We start from the raw sequence: 15,330 nt of genomic DNA on the forward strand, positions 1-15,330 counted from the left end.
AAATAAAATATTATTAAAGTTACTATTGTATATGATTTTTAATATTTAAATAAACAGAAGTAAAATATATTTTTATAAGAAAAAGGGAAAAAAAGTAAATAATATATAATTTTTTTAATTATATTAGCCAAGTCACCCAGAAACTAACGGAAATCACATATTCGTTAACAGTGCGAGGAAAATTTTTAATAAGGTGAAAAATTTGGGGGCACGAATTACAAGTGGTGATAATAGTTCGTAGTAAAAAAATCTTATTTATTCTTTTATTTATGTATTCAAAACAAGTAGGCCCTTGCCCTTTTTTTTTTCTTTTATTAAAAGGAAAAGAAAATGGTTTCTCATCTATGATCCTAGCTAGCTATAGTTTGTTGGAGCGTCTATTCCCCATTCTTAAATGAAGGTTTCATGAAAAGAAGCATTTCTGCAGATCAGTGAAGATAAGCCATAGATCTTATTTTATTATAGTCTAAGTGATGTACTTGAATGAAAGGGGAAGGTCACATTAATTAACAAAGACTAATTACATATTACTTACATAAGCATATTTGACTTTACTAATAGTGTGACACATCAACAAATAAAGACAGAAAGAGTAATAAGAATATATAAACACATCACCAAACTTGCCATGCCATTTTTAATGCCTGCATCTTATGTTCAAAATTTCCCTTACCTAATTTTAAATACATGTATATAAATAGGAGCGTACAAGAAGGACACTTTTGTTTAATTTATTTATTTATTGTAAGAGTAATTTTCGACAAATAGGACAAAACAATATTACTTCTACATATATACATATATATTTATAATTTATTAATGTATTAAATAGAAAAAAACCATTGGGCATCTCTAATTAGACCCTCTCTAAAGTGGGGGCTTTAAATAAGAAAGTAGAAAAACACGATGGATGTTATTGTTTTTTAACATTTCTTTTCACTATATCTCCCATTTATTGTATTATATTTTATAGTAACTCTAGAGATCAGTGTATTAAATTTTACTTTCACAATATTTGTTCTATTTTGTATCATCTTGTTCATCTATAACATTAATTAATCAGGTGGATTTTGGCTGCTCTTTGTCGATGTATGTCGATTCCAGCTTAAATATGAAAGTCTAAGTTGTGAATTTTTTTTTTTTTGGAGTTTTAGGTTTTACAATAGCCACAAAAGTCCTTGCTTTGATTTGTGAGAAATATTGGGAGATGATAATGAGATATATTATATGCCTCTTGTTTTATTCAAGAAGCCAATTTTTGTTTTACAATGTTGGGGATTATATAGATTCCTTAATGATATATTGTTTTGTATAATAGATATAACTACGGAATAGAAATAAGTACCTTATGTAGAAGAAAGTTAAGGTAAACTAGAAAATTAAAAAGAAATTGATAATCAAGGAAGGGATCGGATATCGACAAATGTTGGTATTATATATATATATATATATATTTATACACATCAGGTAGAAGCAACGTGCAATGCACTTATGCTTAGTTTTAAAGTTGTTGTTACACCCAAATTTTGGCACAGTCATAAATGAGTCTCGAAATATAGGCTCGTAAAGTGTAAGCTCGAAAATGACAACCAGTGGTTGGACACTTGTATAAGTTTGCGTGATTCCTGACTTGTTATTGTTGGCGATTGAGCACAAGTTTAAAAGGCTCGAGCTTGAGCATCAAGCTCGAATGACCGAATCTTCTCCAAAGCATATAGGTGTTATTCGAGCCTTAGTTGCAAGCTCGAAGATATTGGCCTTCGAAGATTGAGCTCGGTGAAACCACTGGCTAAGGAGGAGGCTGACTGGAATAGCAAGCTCGAAATATTGGTAGATCTTGAAAGCGCATTAACCGGGCATTCGAGATTAGTAACGCGTTTTGAACACGACAACTGTTAGGAGATTCTTATTCCTTAGGGATTTGTTGTTATCTTTTATTAAATCTCAATTATTATGAGATATTATGCATTTAATGTATTTAATTACATGTATTTCAAATATGTATAATTGATTGTAACTTCCCTGAATTAGTGGAAGATATTCTCCTAACCAGGTTTATAAGTATCTTGGTATTTTTCATTTGTAGACACGCAGAATATTGTACTGAGAATGCTCTGTTGAATTGCTCTGAGAAAGCTTTAAGAGAGTATCACGAAGCAATAATATTGACTCATGAACTAGGCAGATTTTAACTATTAAACCACGTAAAAATTACACTGTTCTTTTCTTATTTTTTAAATATTTGTTTAGTGCTCTTCAGATTTAAGTTGTCGAAAAAACGGCGTCAACAGTTTTTGGTGCTTTCATTCAGAGCATTAAGCAAATCTTTGGATTGTTTAGTCAAAAACCTCCTACATTACCAATGGCTGCCGCGAACAACAAAGGAGCTGGTGGGCGACCATTGCCCCAAATACCTGAGGAGCAAACTCCTCACACTGAAGATTATCCACGGAGGTCTGGGAAGCAACCAATGAAAGACCACGACCCAGACGAGGGGAGTGCATCATTTGACTCCCGGAGGCTGCCTGCTCCCAGGCTTGACAAGGACCTGTATTATAATCCTGAGAGGTATATTCCCATCGTGGAACTAGAGAATCGCCAATTGCGTCAGCAATTAGTAGAGGCCACAAGGCACAATGAAGAATTAGCCAAACAGGCCGCTAAGGTCCAGGCACCACCTTGAAGGCCCATAGGACGTCCCTGCGGGAGCACGACTACTAGGAGGGTCGAACAAGGGGCTCAAAAGGTCCAGCCAAGGCCCAGAGCAAACACTGGCGATGAACACCCTAGAAGGAATACTCAAGAAAATACTACTGACAACCCGACTATGGAGGTAACTATAGGAACAGGGAATAACCGAGCTCCCCCAGTAGCTCGGAGCTATAGCCCTGAATCTGTCAAGAATAGCCCGAAACCAGTCTGAGCCAATTCTGGGCCTTCCAGGTCCAACAATGGGAGGCCACCACCATCGTCTATAAGGCATCAGCCATCTTCTTTAAGATACCCCTCACAACTCCTAGAGGCACCCCAGCTAGCTCCTCATAGGAACCAGGCAGGGGAGCCTGCACCACAAAGGCCATATCGCAGTGGCAGTAGAGACGGGAACCGCCGAACCCGACCTGGACACGGAGGCAAGCGAGAGGCGACCTGAGGACATAGGGTTGCCCAACTAGCCGGAAGCCACATGTCAAGATCGCAAACAATTGGAGTAAGAGACCAGTGGAAGATCCACCTCATAACCATTGAGCCTATCAACCAGAAAGAAACGTTAGTTTTATGAGTGGGAGCTTAGACCTCACCAGGTGTGTAAGCATATATGATACTGAACCCAAGAATACTAGGAATTATGGCAATAATTCTAATCTTCAAGATCATCTGAACCAGAATCGGGGGCAGGCCAATCCCACAAACCTCGATTTACGTGATCATTTAAATAGTCGAAAGGAACCTGTGCAGCTAGTATATGGGAATTAGTATAACCCTATGCCAGGGCAGGGAGCTGGAGTTTTTATAAACAATAGCCAGCTACCCCAACCATAAGCTCAACCTCTAGTGGACTTAGTCCAGGAGAGAATTAATCAGCTCGAAAGAGCGTTCAGGCTCCTTGAAGATGAAAGGAACAAGGACAAGGCCGATGACTCCGATGAGGAGCTCGAGCCTTTCGCTCCACATATTTCAAACACGCCATTCCCTCATGGGTTCAAGATACTCCATGTAGCTCCATTTGACGAGAACTCAGACCCATACAGCCACCTGAGCACATTGAATACCATCATGCAAGCTAACAATGTTGACTACGAGCTCAGGTATATGTTGTTCCCAACCACTTTGATAGGACCAGCAAAAAACTGGTTCAAAAAATTCATAAGACATTTGATCTCGTCTTGGGATCAATTGGTGAAGGAATTCAAAAAGCAGGCCAAAGCCATGGTAGGCGTCAGGCTCGCAGACTCAACCTTGACCAATGTCAGATAACAGCCCGGAGAATCATTAAAAAGTTACCTCGAGAGGTTTAACATATAGGTGGCGCGAGCCCACAAAGTTGATGACAATTGTCATCTTATGGCTGTTCGAGATGGTATATTACCAAGAAGTCCTCTTTGGGATGATATACAGTGGAAAACCGATAAGAGAAATAACCGAGTTCAACAAAAGGGCTCAGAGATTCGTCAATGTAGAGGAGGCGAGGTCAGCATTAAAATTGACCCCTCAACCCACAATTACAATGATGAATGTTAACTCAACCTCGACCTTGGCTACCCCATCAACGTCATGACCCTCAGGAGAAGACCCTTCAAAAAGGAAGAAAAATGAAGGGAATAACTCAGAGGCATACGAAGGGAAAAAGAAGAAGAGAGACAAATATTTCTCTGTTTATACGATTTACACCAAGCTCAATGAGACTCGAGAAAAAATCTTCCTTGCAAATGAGAATAAGTCCCATTTAGACGGCCTGGCCTAATGCGAAATTAGAAGTCAAAGAGAGACTCCAACAAGTACTGCAGATTTCACTGGGACGTCGGACATACCACTGATGAGTGCCGACAACTGAAAGACGAGATCGAAGGCTTGATCTCGAGAGGATATTTCAGACAGTATATAAGAAACCGGAACACCTATCAAGAATCTTCTGGACAGAGGGCAGTGTTTGCGCAACGATCCCAGCATAATAACAATTCCCAAGCAAGGGAGGATGATCAACCTCTCCCAATAGATGGGGAGGATGTGGTAGCCATCTCTGGGGGACCGCACCTTGCCGGATCGGGTAGAAATGCCCAGAAGAGATATGTAAATGAGCTCAAGACTGGAGATGGTTCTCCGTACACTACAAGAAAAAATGCTTTTAATAACACCGAAAATGTGTTATCAAAACATACGATAACACTTTTTGATGTGTTAAGACCGACTATGTTATCGTAGGTCAGGGTACTTTACATAACACTTTATCAGTGTTATACAGATGTGTTATTGTACTGTCAACGATAACACAATTTCTGTGTTATTTTAATATATAGATAAGTGTTGAATTATGTTATTTATAGTCGATTATATAACACTTTTTTTGTGTTATACTACACTTTAGTATAACACTTTTTTTGTGTTCTACTACACTTTAGTATAACACATTATTTGTGTTATATTAGCTTAGAGAAACATAATCTTTTTTTACTTACACAAAATTAGGAAAACAAATATGAAAGTTGAAGCCAAATAAGGTAACATAAATAGATTTTTATTAATTACTCAAATGTAATTACAATATTTAGTCTACTAGTCTAGGCTTAAGAAATCATATTACAACATAATTTATGCCCAATTCAGATTCCTTTATCACTAAATACAAAACAAGAATTGTATACAAAAATTAGTGAAATACATTCTTCCATTCTAAAGGCCTCAACTACAAATGTTGTCAAGAATTGCTCCAAAGAAATCATCTCAATATACCTGCACATTGTAAAAAAAAGTCCTTTTATTATTAAGAACATAAGACTTAAGCTAGTTTCAACCTGTAAGCATATAAAGTTTAAATTAAATTTGTAATAACTCCAAAACTTGACGAAACAGCAGGGTATAGAAGGATGTACTACCATGCAAAACGACTGAAGCAACAAAACATGCAACCTAAAACAATAAGCTAAGAGATGAACGAAGAAAAAATTCCACTGCCAAACAGAGTACTCTATCAATACCTAAAACTTAATGAAAATGAAAGAAACATTCAGCAGCATAATTCTAAAGCACAACAGAAGACTTTCTTCTTTATACCTTGACAAGGGCTGATGAAAGTCATCTTTTTGTTGGTAGTTCGTCTTCTAACATGGTCATATCAGCCTATTAAGAAAGAAAAATCTAAGCATATGAATTTCCCACAAAACAAACTGTTAAATTCAGAAATGAAAGTGAATGAGAAAATCAGAGAGGATATAGAATGAATGAACTGAACTTTATTGAAGTGTTAAATAGAAAAAGAGAATACATCACTTATAATGAGCTAAAAATTAGAGTAAGACTAACAGATTCATAGAAAACCATAACAGATCTAGCAGCTACCACTTAATAGATAAAATTTGTAGTAATAAAAGTACTACAATCTTTCCATTAATCAATTATAGTGTGCACAAGGGAAATAAAAAGCCCACCTGTTCAGATGATGTTAGAATGCCCTGTATAAAGCCCTGAAAGCATTGCTTGTCTCAACAATAAGGGCAGGCCATACATTCATAGCACTACACCAGTTCCTAATAGTCCAAACTAAAGAATTCAAAGTCTGTCACAAGTATCTATTATCGACAAAAAAAATCCAATTTAAATTCAGTAGTTATCAAATGTTTTCGCTGCCACTAAAGCAGAAGATCATATTGACACAAGTAAGTTCATACAGCAGAGTCGAAGCTAAGTCATCACTATGATTACCTTGCTTTCTTGTGCACCTCTTGTATTTACTATATAAATGCATTATAATCACTTAGTCATCACTAGGATTACAATAACCACTGTCAAACATACTTAATAAATTAAACATGTTTACAATTAAAATGTAAATAAAAGCTGCTCAAACGAATGGTTTCTCTTCAATGATTTTAATTGCTAGTGCAGGATCCTTGGGTTAAAGTTTCTTAACAACAAGCCTAAAATGAATAAACTGCTTAAGTTGCACTAGACAAACACATGAATGAAGAAACCTAACCTCAACAGAGCATTGTCTATCAAAGATAGTTAGAGCACATGTTTAGACTCTTCATAAGAAATATCATCAAAGAATTTCATTAAGTAACAAGGCACCAGCCAAATTGAAATCAGATTTAAACAACTATTTACTAGTAATACTTAAATTAATAAGATGCTCTGAGACTTGAGTACTCAGCTCATAGATATTTAATTAGTGGATATGCCATTAGCCAAGTTGATGAACCAGAACAAGTAAAAACATAGTCTAGTTGATTAAATGCAAAACTTTTCTCTAAACCAAACTACTGGTCAACATAGATTTGTGGAATTAATTTCTTGTTTATGAACCAATGACTGGAGTAAAACTAGAATTCATGTAAATAACAATGGTAAGGGCATATAACAGTGGTGAGTCCAATTTATAGATTTATTGGATTCGGACTATATATACAATGACAAGGGGAGAATTCAAACAAATAATTGGCAATTGGTATAGAAAGTACTGCCATTTCTAACTATAAAAATCAGTATCACTAATCAAGTGAGATTGAACAACTATATAAAATAATACTATAAAAATCCCCACACTGCCAGACTATCCTTTACAACTTAATATTAAGATCCCGTAAACTAAAACAGAAAAGAAGTTAATTACAGCTCTAAACTAAAACAGAAAAGAATTAGCTATTGCTTTCATACTTTTATGAAAAATGTGATTAACTTACATAGGATCCTGTAGATAGTTACCTCTCTAAAAGTTTCATTGTAGTTGCCTTATCCAATGCATTCACATAGAAAAGCACAGAACTCTTTTATTATTGATCGGTACTTTGAACTATGCATGAGAAATTTCCCCAAAAACAAAGGCCAAGTTTCTGGGAACAAATTCATAAAAATCAGAAGTTTCGAGAACTTTACCTAAATTTGACCTCAGATTTTTTGACTCCTAATTTCCAGCTCTCTTCTCAAGTTTTGGCAAAAATAATTATGTAACTTAAAAACTGAACATCAATTGCTGTTTCATGTAAACACAAGTTATCAAGCTAAAAATCAACACGAGAACAAATGAGCAACAAGTTGATCATGTACAAACAGATACGAATCAAATTTATTTTTAAGTTATACACCACATACCAAAATCAGTGAATCTCCTTTTGCCTTTGTTTTTGGGGAATTAAATGATAAAAATAGTAAATAAGAAAAAAAACAACTAGCCTTTGTTTACTTTTGATTATTAAACTAAGCAAGCTAGTTAATTGAGGGTAGATAGAGATGAATAATAATAATAAAAAAGAAGAAGAAAGAGCTACATGAAAAAGTTGAAAAGTAATAGACATAAAATCAGCAATTGATTATGCACTCAGAATGTTACTTACTTAATTACCATTGTAATTAAATCTTTACACTTGTATGTTTCAGTTGATACCAACTCAAAGACAGCTTTTGTTACCAACTCAAAGATAGCTTTTGTTACAAAGACAAAATACTTATAAAAACAGAAGACAAGGCATCATCAAGAGAGGACCATGCAATAAAGTTTATACAGCATGCTACAAGAAAAAATGCTTTTAATAACACCAATATGCTTGTGGTACACAAATTTCAAATCATGGTAATGAGATGTACAGTAGCCAGAACCTGCATATGTATGGATTCAGTAGCTTATAACAGATAGAAAATCTACAATTATATCCAAATATATATGAATGAATGCAGTAGCTTATAACATAAGGTCTAAAATTATGTATATATATCTATGTATGGATACGGCTAAACAATAATCTGGCAGCAATGAAGATGAACCATAACAGTACAACCTGGCATGACTATCAATCCTTGTAAAGATGCATAGCATAAAAGGGCACACCAAGAAAACAGTAATATAAAATACAATGAGAAAATTATTCTTAATTAAATATCCTGACTGTATAGATGAAACTAACCCAGTTGAAGTGAGCATCTACATCAGCTTTTTCTTGTTGGTGCGGCACCTATTAACAAGCTCAACTATCACTTCATCTTTTACTGCCTGAACAGAATGGCAAAAGAACCACATTAAGTTTCAGGGATAAGTAGCTCATAGAGATTAAAAAAAGGGGACAAGTAGCTCATATCATAGATCATAGAGATGAAAAAAATTCATTGCTCATACCGCAGAGTCTAGTGGATTTACTGCCTGTAGCATGTCACTTAGGAGTTCCAGAACATTCTGCATAGCCTCCATGCTTGACAAGCTTTATGAAAAAAACAATCAGAGACAAAAAAATTTCAAAACCTAATAGCTACAACTGCGCAGCTAATTCAATGCCCCAAGTACCTATGAAGAAAGAAAATCGGAAACAGGTTACAAAAACTAGATCAAATAAATAGATGTCTATAGCTTTTTTTTTCATTCAAACATTCAATCAAACATCATAACTACATTAATTATATAGTTAAATTGTATATTTTATAAACATTTCCATTCTCACAAATGAATCACTGATAATGGAACACCACTAGAGACTTCATATTGGCGACAAATGCAAGGGAAGAACTTGCATTAGATATATCACTCAACCGCCAACATATGTATATAGTTCACACTTAAGATTATTAGCTTTAAAAATTTGTAGATAGATTTGTATTGAGCATGTTACTCACAATTGTACTAAATAAGTCAGATTCACAAATGTTGATGGTATAGGCCCTTGAAAATAATTTCCTTGTAATACCCTGCATTAACATAAGCAAGTGGCTAACTTTATGTTAATATACATATATAGATGTTGCAATGTTATCAAAATACACCCATCTATTCAACTTGTCTTACATGTTAGTAAGATTTGACCAACTTCCTATGAAATATGGAATCTTGCCAGTAAACTCATTATCTGATGCCCACCTACAAGTTGAAGATGTTATTAGACAAGAAAAACTTATAACTTTTTTTATTTCTTATATAATAGTATGCCTATTGTATCATGAGAGGTAAAAGAAACAGTTTACAATTGTTCCAAGCTTCGGAGATTTTCAAATGTTGAAAGAATCTCGCCACTAACTCCAAAACTGAAAAGACTACTATCAAATATAAACAATGAAAAACAAAGGAATCAGGATGGGACCAATGTACTACTGCAATCATTAAGTTGAATAGTAATTCTCAATGGGTTTCATGATACCTGTATGGACTATAAATAAATGTACCCAATCATAAACAGAAAAAGAAATGAAACGAAAGACCCGTAATAATACAAGTGTACAGTTTTTTAATGTGTTTAAATTCCCTAGTTCCGGCGATAGCTGACCAGAGAAATTGTTCATTGGTAAGTACCTATAGACAAAATTATTTCCAAAAATAAATGTCATTAATATCATAAACTATGAAATAGTCTTCAATGATATGCTTGAAATGGGCAATGGAAAATTCATAAAGAAAGGAGAAAAAACGATATAGTTACCATTAAAATGAAAAAATGCCTATAACTTACAAAAAAGATAGGTCAGTAAGTAGTCCCAATCCCTTTGGTACGTCCCCTGACAGTTCATTTGCGCTTAAGGCCCTAGTAATTGCCAAAAAATAATGATCAAGTGGAGAGAAATATTTTTAACATATCATACTAATCTTGTTAATTCCAAGCTCAAACTTTAGGTAAGCTTACAAGGATTTCATGTTAATAAGGTTTCCAATTGATGGAGAAAGAGAGCCTCTCAAGAAATTGTAGCCCAAATTCCTACAACAGATGAAATAAACCAAGCATATATGATGCACCATGTTATTCTTAAAGTTGTGAAGAGGACACGAAAACCATGAAAGGTCCAAAATAAACATATATTGCCATTTACATCTTGCTAGTTTACACTACTCTCATTGTTCTTGTAATACGTCCTTGATTGTGTTCTTAACGAGTGTTGGATCTTAAACCACTACCCCAATCATAATAGATAACAGAGGCAATTTTCAGAGCTCAAAGACAACAAAACTCACCTCCTCAGCTGCATCCTTAGTAGTCTTGAAACGCCGTGACCTTTGCTGGTTCATCTTAGCTCGAGGTGCAACACCATCTACAGAAAATAAATCCAAAACAGAAACTTCAATCAACAATTTACAACTGAGCCTACAACACTTGAATAAATAAATAAGTGCTACACAGGTCCAGCTTGAAAGCCTGTGTAAGTTATTGTGCTACAAGCATAAATTTTCTTTTTGCCTCTTCCATACTGTATCCAAGAAAGCAATTATTACAAGGCTAAATTATTTTGAATACAAATCTAATCTGGAGTACAAAACTAATAACATGTTACATGTCTTGAGACATAAAAGAATTTGCATAGGCCCTTCAAACTAATGTAAATGAAAGCAAATTATTATTATTTTTATATAAAAAAAAATGAAGAAACAAAAGACAAACCCAGTATCATAATCAATTTATTATCCAACTATTCAAATTTTCTCTCCATCAACAGGGCAACATAAAATCTTTTTCCAAAAATCGGTGCCAGGCCGCTGAAAACCAAAAATTTATATGAATCATTCTGCTAACTAGCTGTTTCAGTACAAAACAAAAATATGTTTAAAATGAAAAGATTCATGACATATAGTGATGTAGTAAAGAAACAAAGATGAAAACATTTTAAAAAAATGTAATCCCATTCAGGCCACCCCAACCCTAGGAAGAAAAAGTTAAAACACATACATCCAAATAATTCACAACATAAATGTATAAATGAATAAGAAAAGCCCATTTGATAATCATTTACCCTGGTACATAATGAACAGAAAGAAACCAATAAAAGGCATTACCCAAAGAAATAGAATTCATGAAAATTTCTACTCATTTCTAATCTTATAAAATACAATAATAGAAGAAAAAAGAAAAAAAAAAGGGGGGGGGGGGGGGGGGGGGAACATATACCATATAAATATATATACATGTATATAGACAGAGAAAGGGTGAGATTAGACCTGATCATCAGCTCAATGAAGTGACTAAATATTAGTAAGAAAAGCATTTGCCCAATTTAAAAAGGCTGAGAAAAAATAAAAGCAAAACTTAGACTTAGTCCCAGTATCATCTGCAAGCACAAGTCCAAAACCAGAGTACTATAAACATAAATAACTGATTGATTTCTCCAACTTCATGCGCTAAATTTTTTCCCAAAAATAAACATTAGGACATAAAAATACATTAAACATTGAAGTATTTAGTATTGAAAGCTTTGCGATTATTATTCAATATACAATACTAACTTGAGAATCATGCTGGTTATAGCCACTGAACTGGGGAGCAAATCGAGCTAATTTTCCCTTGAAAACACGTGGTGCAATTGTAGTTCGCCCTGAGGACCATAATTTCCTCAACAGCTCACCAAAGGCGATTGCAAGCCCACCCTGCACAACTAAAATATACTTTAGAAATTGTATAAGCTCCAGACCTACTTAAAATTCAAGTTATCCCCATAAAAAAAATAGAAAGAAGATAAAAAAAAGAACTAAAACCTACATGCATTCCCAAAGGATTTTCAGTATTGATCTCATCTTTGTAATCTTGCAAGAAATACTCAACAAGAGGAGGCGTGTGAACTAAACATTGTAGGGCACTGTTCATAATGCAAGTATTTCCCAAATTCTGCAATCCTGCCAAACCTCCCCTTTCTCCTTTTGTTGACTTGTAAACATCATATCCATCATCAATATCTGAGAATGACGAACTTACAGCATTTCCCTGATATAAATTAGAGCTATATCCAGTTGAATGGCCATCTGATTCAAGAGGCCTTGTATTTCTAGGAACAATACCTGGATCTCTACTAGATGTTAGGAAGAGAAATGTCAAGTCCTGCAGATTTGTCCATTTGTTAAATTATGTCAAAGTAAACAATATAAAAAAACACAAAGAGCTCCATGTACTCTCTCACAATTAGGTTCATTCTAAGAAAAAGACACACATAAAGCAACTTATTACAAAAACTTATCCCAAGTTTATTACATTCAGAAGAAAATGAATCATAATTAAGAGGAAATTACACTGGCCACTCTTATCATTGAGTCAATTTTCAAAAGCTAAACTTTCCTTACCTATGTCATAACGCTTTTAAAAATTCCTAGTACTCCAATCCAATATACACCTACAACTCTGAAAAAGGTAAACTTAAGATCCTAGCAATTAAGTCTTATTATAGACTATTATTTGTCCATGTAAACTTAAGATGCTACTGGCTATTAAAAAAAATTACCAAATAGACTTCGGCCTATTAAGTAGAGTGAGTTAGTTCAAGATCGAAACTGGACCTATTGTGCCAAAAGAAATATGCTTAAAGTGATAATTCCTCTTGTATCAACTAAACTCCCTAAAGCATTCTAATACTTACCAAACATGATACTTTTTTTAATCTATTAGATTTTAGTGTTGTTATTAACACAATAACAAGTTAACTAAATCTTTGTTAAGAAAAATATTAACATAACAAACCAACAAAATTATGGTTTGAAGGGAAACATCAAACCATTTTTCGAACCGAAAGATGCACATTTACACAATCCACCAGTTTGATGCAACTAATTTTACAATAACCACTGTCAAACATACTTAATAAATTAAACATGTTTACAATTAAATTGAAAATATCAAAATCAAAACAGTTTTTCCACAATGCCCATTTAAGTTTTCCTTCTATTTGTTTACCATAGTTATTAAGAAAGATGAAAAAGATACATACCTCGTCACCTTCATCGGCATATTGAATGTTCTCACGGACATCTTGAGAATCAGGTTGTCTTGTAGAGATATTCTCATTAGCCATACTTCGAGCAGTCAAAAACTCTAATCTCTGAGTCTGAGCTTCAAGTTTTCGAGTCAACTCATAGTTCAACTCCTTCATTCATTGAACAAGCATAAGCAGATATGTTAGTCCAAGCGTGTGCTTGCTTAACCATGTCTCCAGATACAACATGAATTGAATACCAGCAACTTAAAAGAAAATTAGCTAACTGCAATTTTTTTAATCCTATAATTGGCATTTTTATAGAAATATCTTTTTCTTAAAAGATAAATTGGTTGATTTAATTGTTTCCTTTTATTATAATTTTCGGAAATAATTCTTTTCCTTTTATTATAATTTTCAGAAATATTTGTTTTCCTTTATTATAATTTCCGGAATTGTTTGGTTTCCTTTATTTCAAATTTCAGAAATCCACTTTCCTTTTGTGTGAATTTTGGTCAATAATGTGCTTCCTTATTTAGCATATATTGTCTCATTTTGTTTATAAAGGAAACAAAGTATATTGCAAATATTCGGTACTTACCCAAAGTTGTTTTTGGATTATTTGCTGATATATTTTCGTGCAGCTCAAGGATTGTAATCAGGAAACTGGTTCTTAATGTCATTAATTATTGTTTCCTTTTTGAGCTTGTTTTGATCCGTCACAGGTCTGAGCTGTCCCCACCGATATCACATCTGTCGGATCAGCATCTTCTAAATAAGGAAACTCTTCGACAATCAAGAATAACTTCTATGATTCTTGCCTTTATTAGAAGAATTCTTTCCCTGCCTTTGTGAGCACGAAAAAGACTCTATAAATAGGGCTCTAAAGGCAGTGAGAAAAGTGAACTCTTTGGTGCATTATTCGTGAGCTTTATTGTAATATTTGAGAGAGTTCCTCTTTGTATTCAGGATCATAAGTATTCACGTGATCTTGTAGTAATATGTGTGATTAGTTTTTAGTGTTGAGTTTATACCATGTTCATGAGTGAATACACATTGTAATTCGAACACAACGTTTATAGTCTTCGCGAGAAGATTTTTACAAGCCTTGCGTCGGGAGGATGCAAGAACTCACTGGCCATTGAAGGGAGTTCAAGTGGTTGAGCGTTTCAATCAAGATCAGATTAGTGAAGAGAAGTACAACAAGTTGCGGCAAATCTCAAGAGGGAGTCTTGTTTTGTTTAAGTCAATGTTTTTGTACTTGTGATTCTTTATTAATTGGTTTTATTCTCTGGGCGTGGCCCCAAGGAGTAGGTTATCTGAAAGAGTTTATGAACCTTGTAAAAATTCGTTGTGTTCTTTATTGTTTTGCACTGTCTTTTTATTGTGTTCAGTTTCTGTCGTGACAAGTTTGGATTCTGTCCCGATAGAACTGTAATCTGTGTAAACAGTTAATTACCATTCCGCACTTTAATTAATTCACATGGTTTAATTAATTTTGTAATTACTAAAAACGGAATTTCAATTGGTATCAGAGCGGGTCACTCATTTCTGAGTGTGATCTTGGTTTATTCCGTTTGTTGTTCTTGTTCTTGCAATGTCTATCTTTGTAGAAGGAGGATCTATCACTCGCCCTCCATTACTGAATGATACAAACTATCCATACTGGAAAGTAAGGATGAAAGCTTTTATCAAATCCCTTGATGAAAGGGCTTGGAGATCAATATTGACCGGTTGGACACCACCTCTCGAGACAGATTTGAAATCCGGTAAGACACAGGTGAAATCTGAACTTGAATGGTCTAATGAAGAAGATAAATTGTCAATTTATAATAATAAAGCTTTACATGCAATTTTTAATGGTGTTGGTGAGAGTTATATAAAATTGATTTCATCTTGTGAGTCTGCCAAAGATGCTTGGGAAATCCTTCAAACTCAATTTGAAGGAACCACTGATGTTAAGCGATCTAGGCT

General features: G+C 34.2%; 2 protein-coding genes and 1 long non-coding RNA gene across 3 annotated transcripts; all 3 read right to left on the bottom strand.

Annotated features, from left to right (window-relative positions):
• Positions 1-5,217: 5,217 nt before the first annotated feature.
• LOC133801033 (uncharacterized) lies at positions 5,218-6,318 on the bottom strand. The gene is made up of 3 exons (XR_009876711.1): positions 6,144-6,318; positions 5,770-5,835; positions 5,218-5,448 (listed from the first exon to the last, which is right to left on the bottom strand). It is a non-coding gene; the product is annotated as an uncharacterized LOC133801033 (long non-coding RNA).
• A 2,314-nt stretch (positions 6,319-8,632) lies between these two features.
• LOC133799692 (receptor-like protein 19) lies at positions 8,633-11,794 on the bottom strand. Its single transcript, XM_062237691.1, has 9 exons — positions 11,773-11,794; positions 10,640-10,716; positions 9,960-9,985; positions 9,834-9,842; positions 9,661-9,720; positions 9,485-9,556; positions 9,316-9,387; positions 8,825-8,906; positions 8,633-8,701 (listed from the first exon to the last, which is right to left on the bottom strand). Exons 1-9 carry the CDS (start codon positions 11,792-11,794, stop codon positions 8,633-8,635), a joined length of 489 nt encoding a protein of 162 aa, XP_062093675.1.
• Positions 11,583-13,533, bottom strand: LOC133799693 (putative ubiquitin carboxyl-terminal hydrolase 11). The gene is made up of 3 exons (XM_062237693.1): positions 13,372-13,533; positions 12,156-12,491; positions 11,583-12,043 (listed from the first exon to the last, which is right to left on the bottom strand). The coding sequence occupies exons 1-3, from the start codon at positions 13,531-13,533 to the stop codon at positions 11,885-11,887; spliced, it is 657 nt and encodes a 218-aa protein (XP_062093677.1). The 3' UTR covers positions 11,583-11,884.
• Between the last annotated feature and the right edge of the window lie 1,797 nt (positions 13,534-15,330).

The sequence above is a fragment of the Humulus lupulus genome, chromosome 9 (genome assembly GCF_963169125.1).
Source record: "Humulus lupulus chromosome 9, drHumLupu1.1, whole genome shotgun sequence".
NCBI lineage: Eukaryota > Viridiplantae > Streptophyta > Magnoliopsida > Rosales > Cannabaceae > Humulus > Humulus lupulus.

What these genes read in the sequence shown, in the direction of transcription:
- LOC133799692 (XM_062237691.1), bottom strand. Translation starts at nt 11,794, where the DNA reads ATGAAGTTGGAGAAATCAATCA. An exon ending in GAAGTTGGAGAAATCAATCA is followed by an intron (nt 10,717 to 11,772) that starts GTTATTTATGTT and finishes TATTTTCTGTAG; the next exon opens with ATGGTGTTGCACCTCGAGCT. An exon ending in CTGACTTATTTAGTACAATT is followed by an intron (nt 8,907 to 9,315) that starts GTGAGTAACATG and finishes TTTTTCATAAAG; the next exon opens with CTTGTCAAGCATGGAGGCTA.
- LOC133799693 (XM_062237693.1), bottom strand. Translation starts at nt 13,533, where the DNA reads ATGAAGGAGTTGAACTATGAGTTGACTCGAAAACTTGAAGCTCAGACT. An exon ending in ATGCCGATGAAGGTGACGAG is followed by an intron (nt 12,492 to 13,371) that starts GTATGTATCTTT and finishes ACAAATCTGCAG; the next exon opens with GACTTGACATTTCTCTTCCT. An exon ending in AAAATCCTTTGGGAATGCAT is followed by an intron (nt 12,044 to 12,155) that starts GTAGGTTTTAGT and finishes TTAGTTGTGCAG; the next exon opens with GGTGGGCTTGCAATCGCCTT.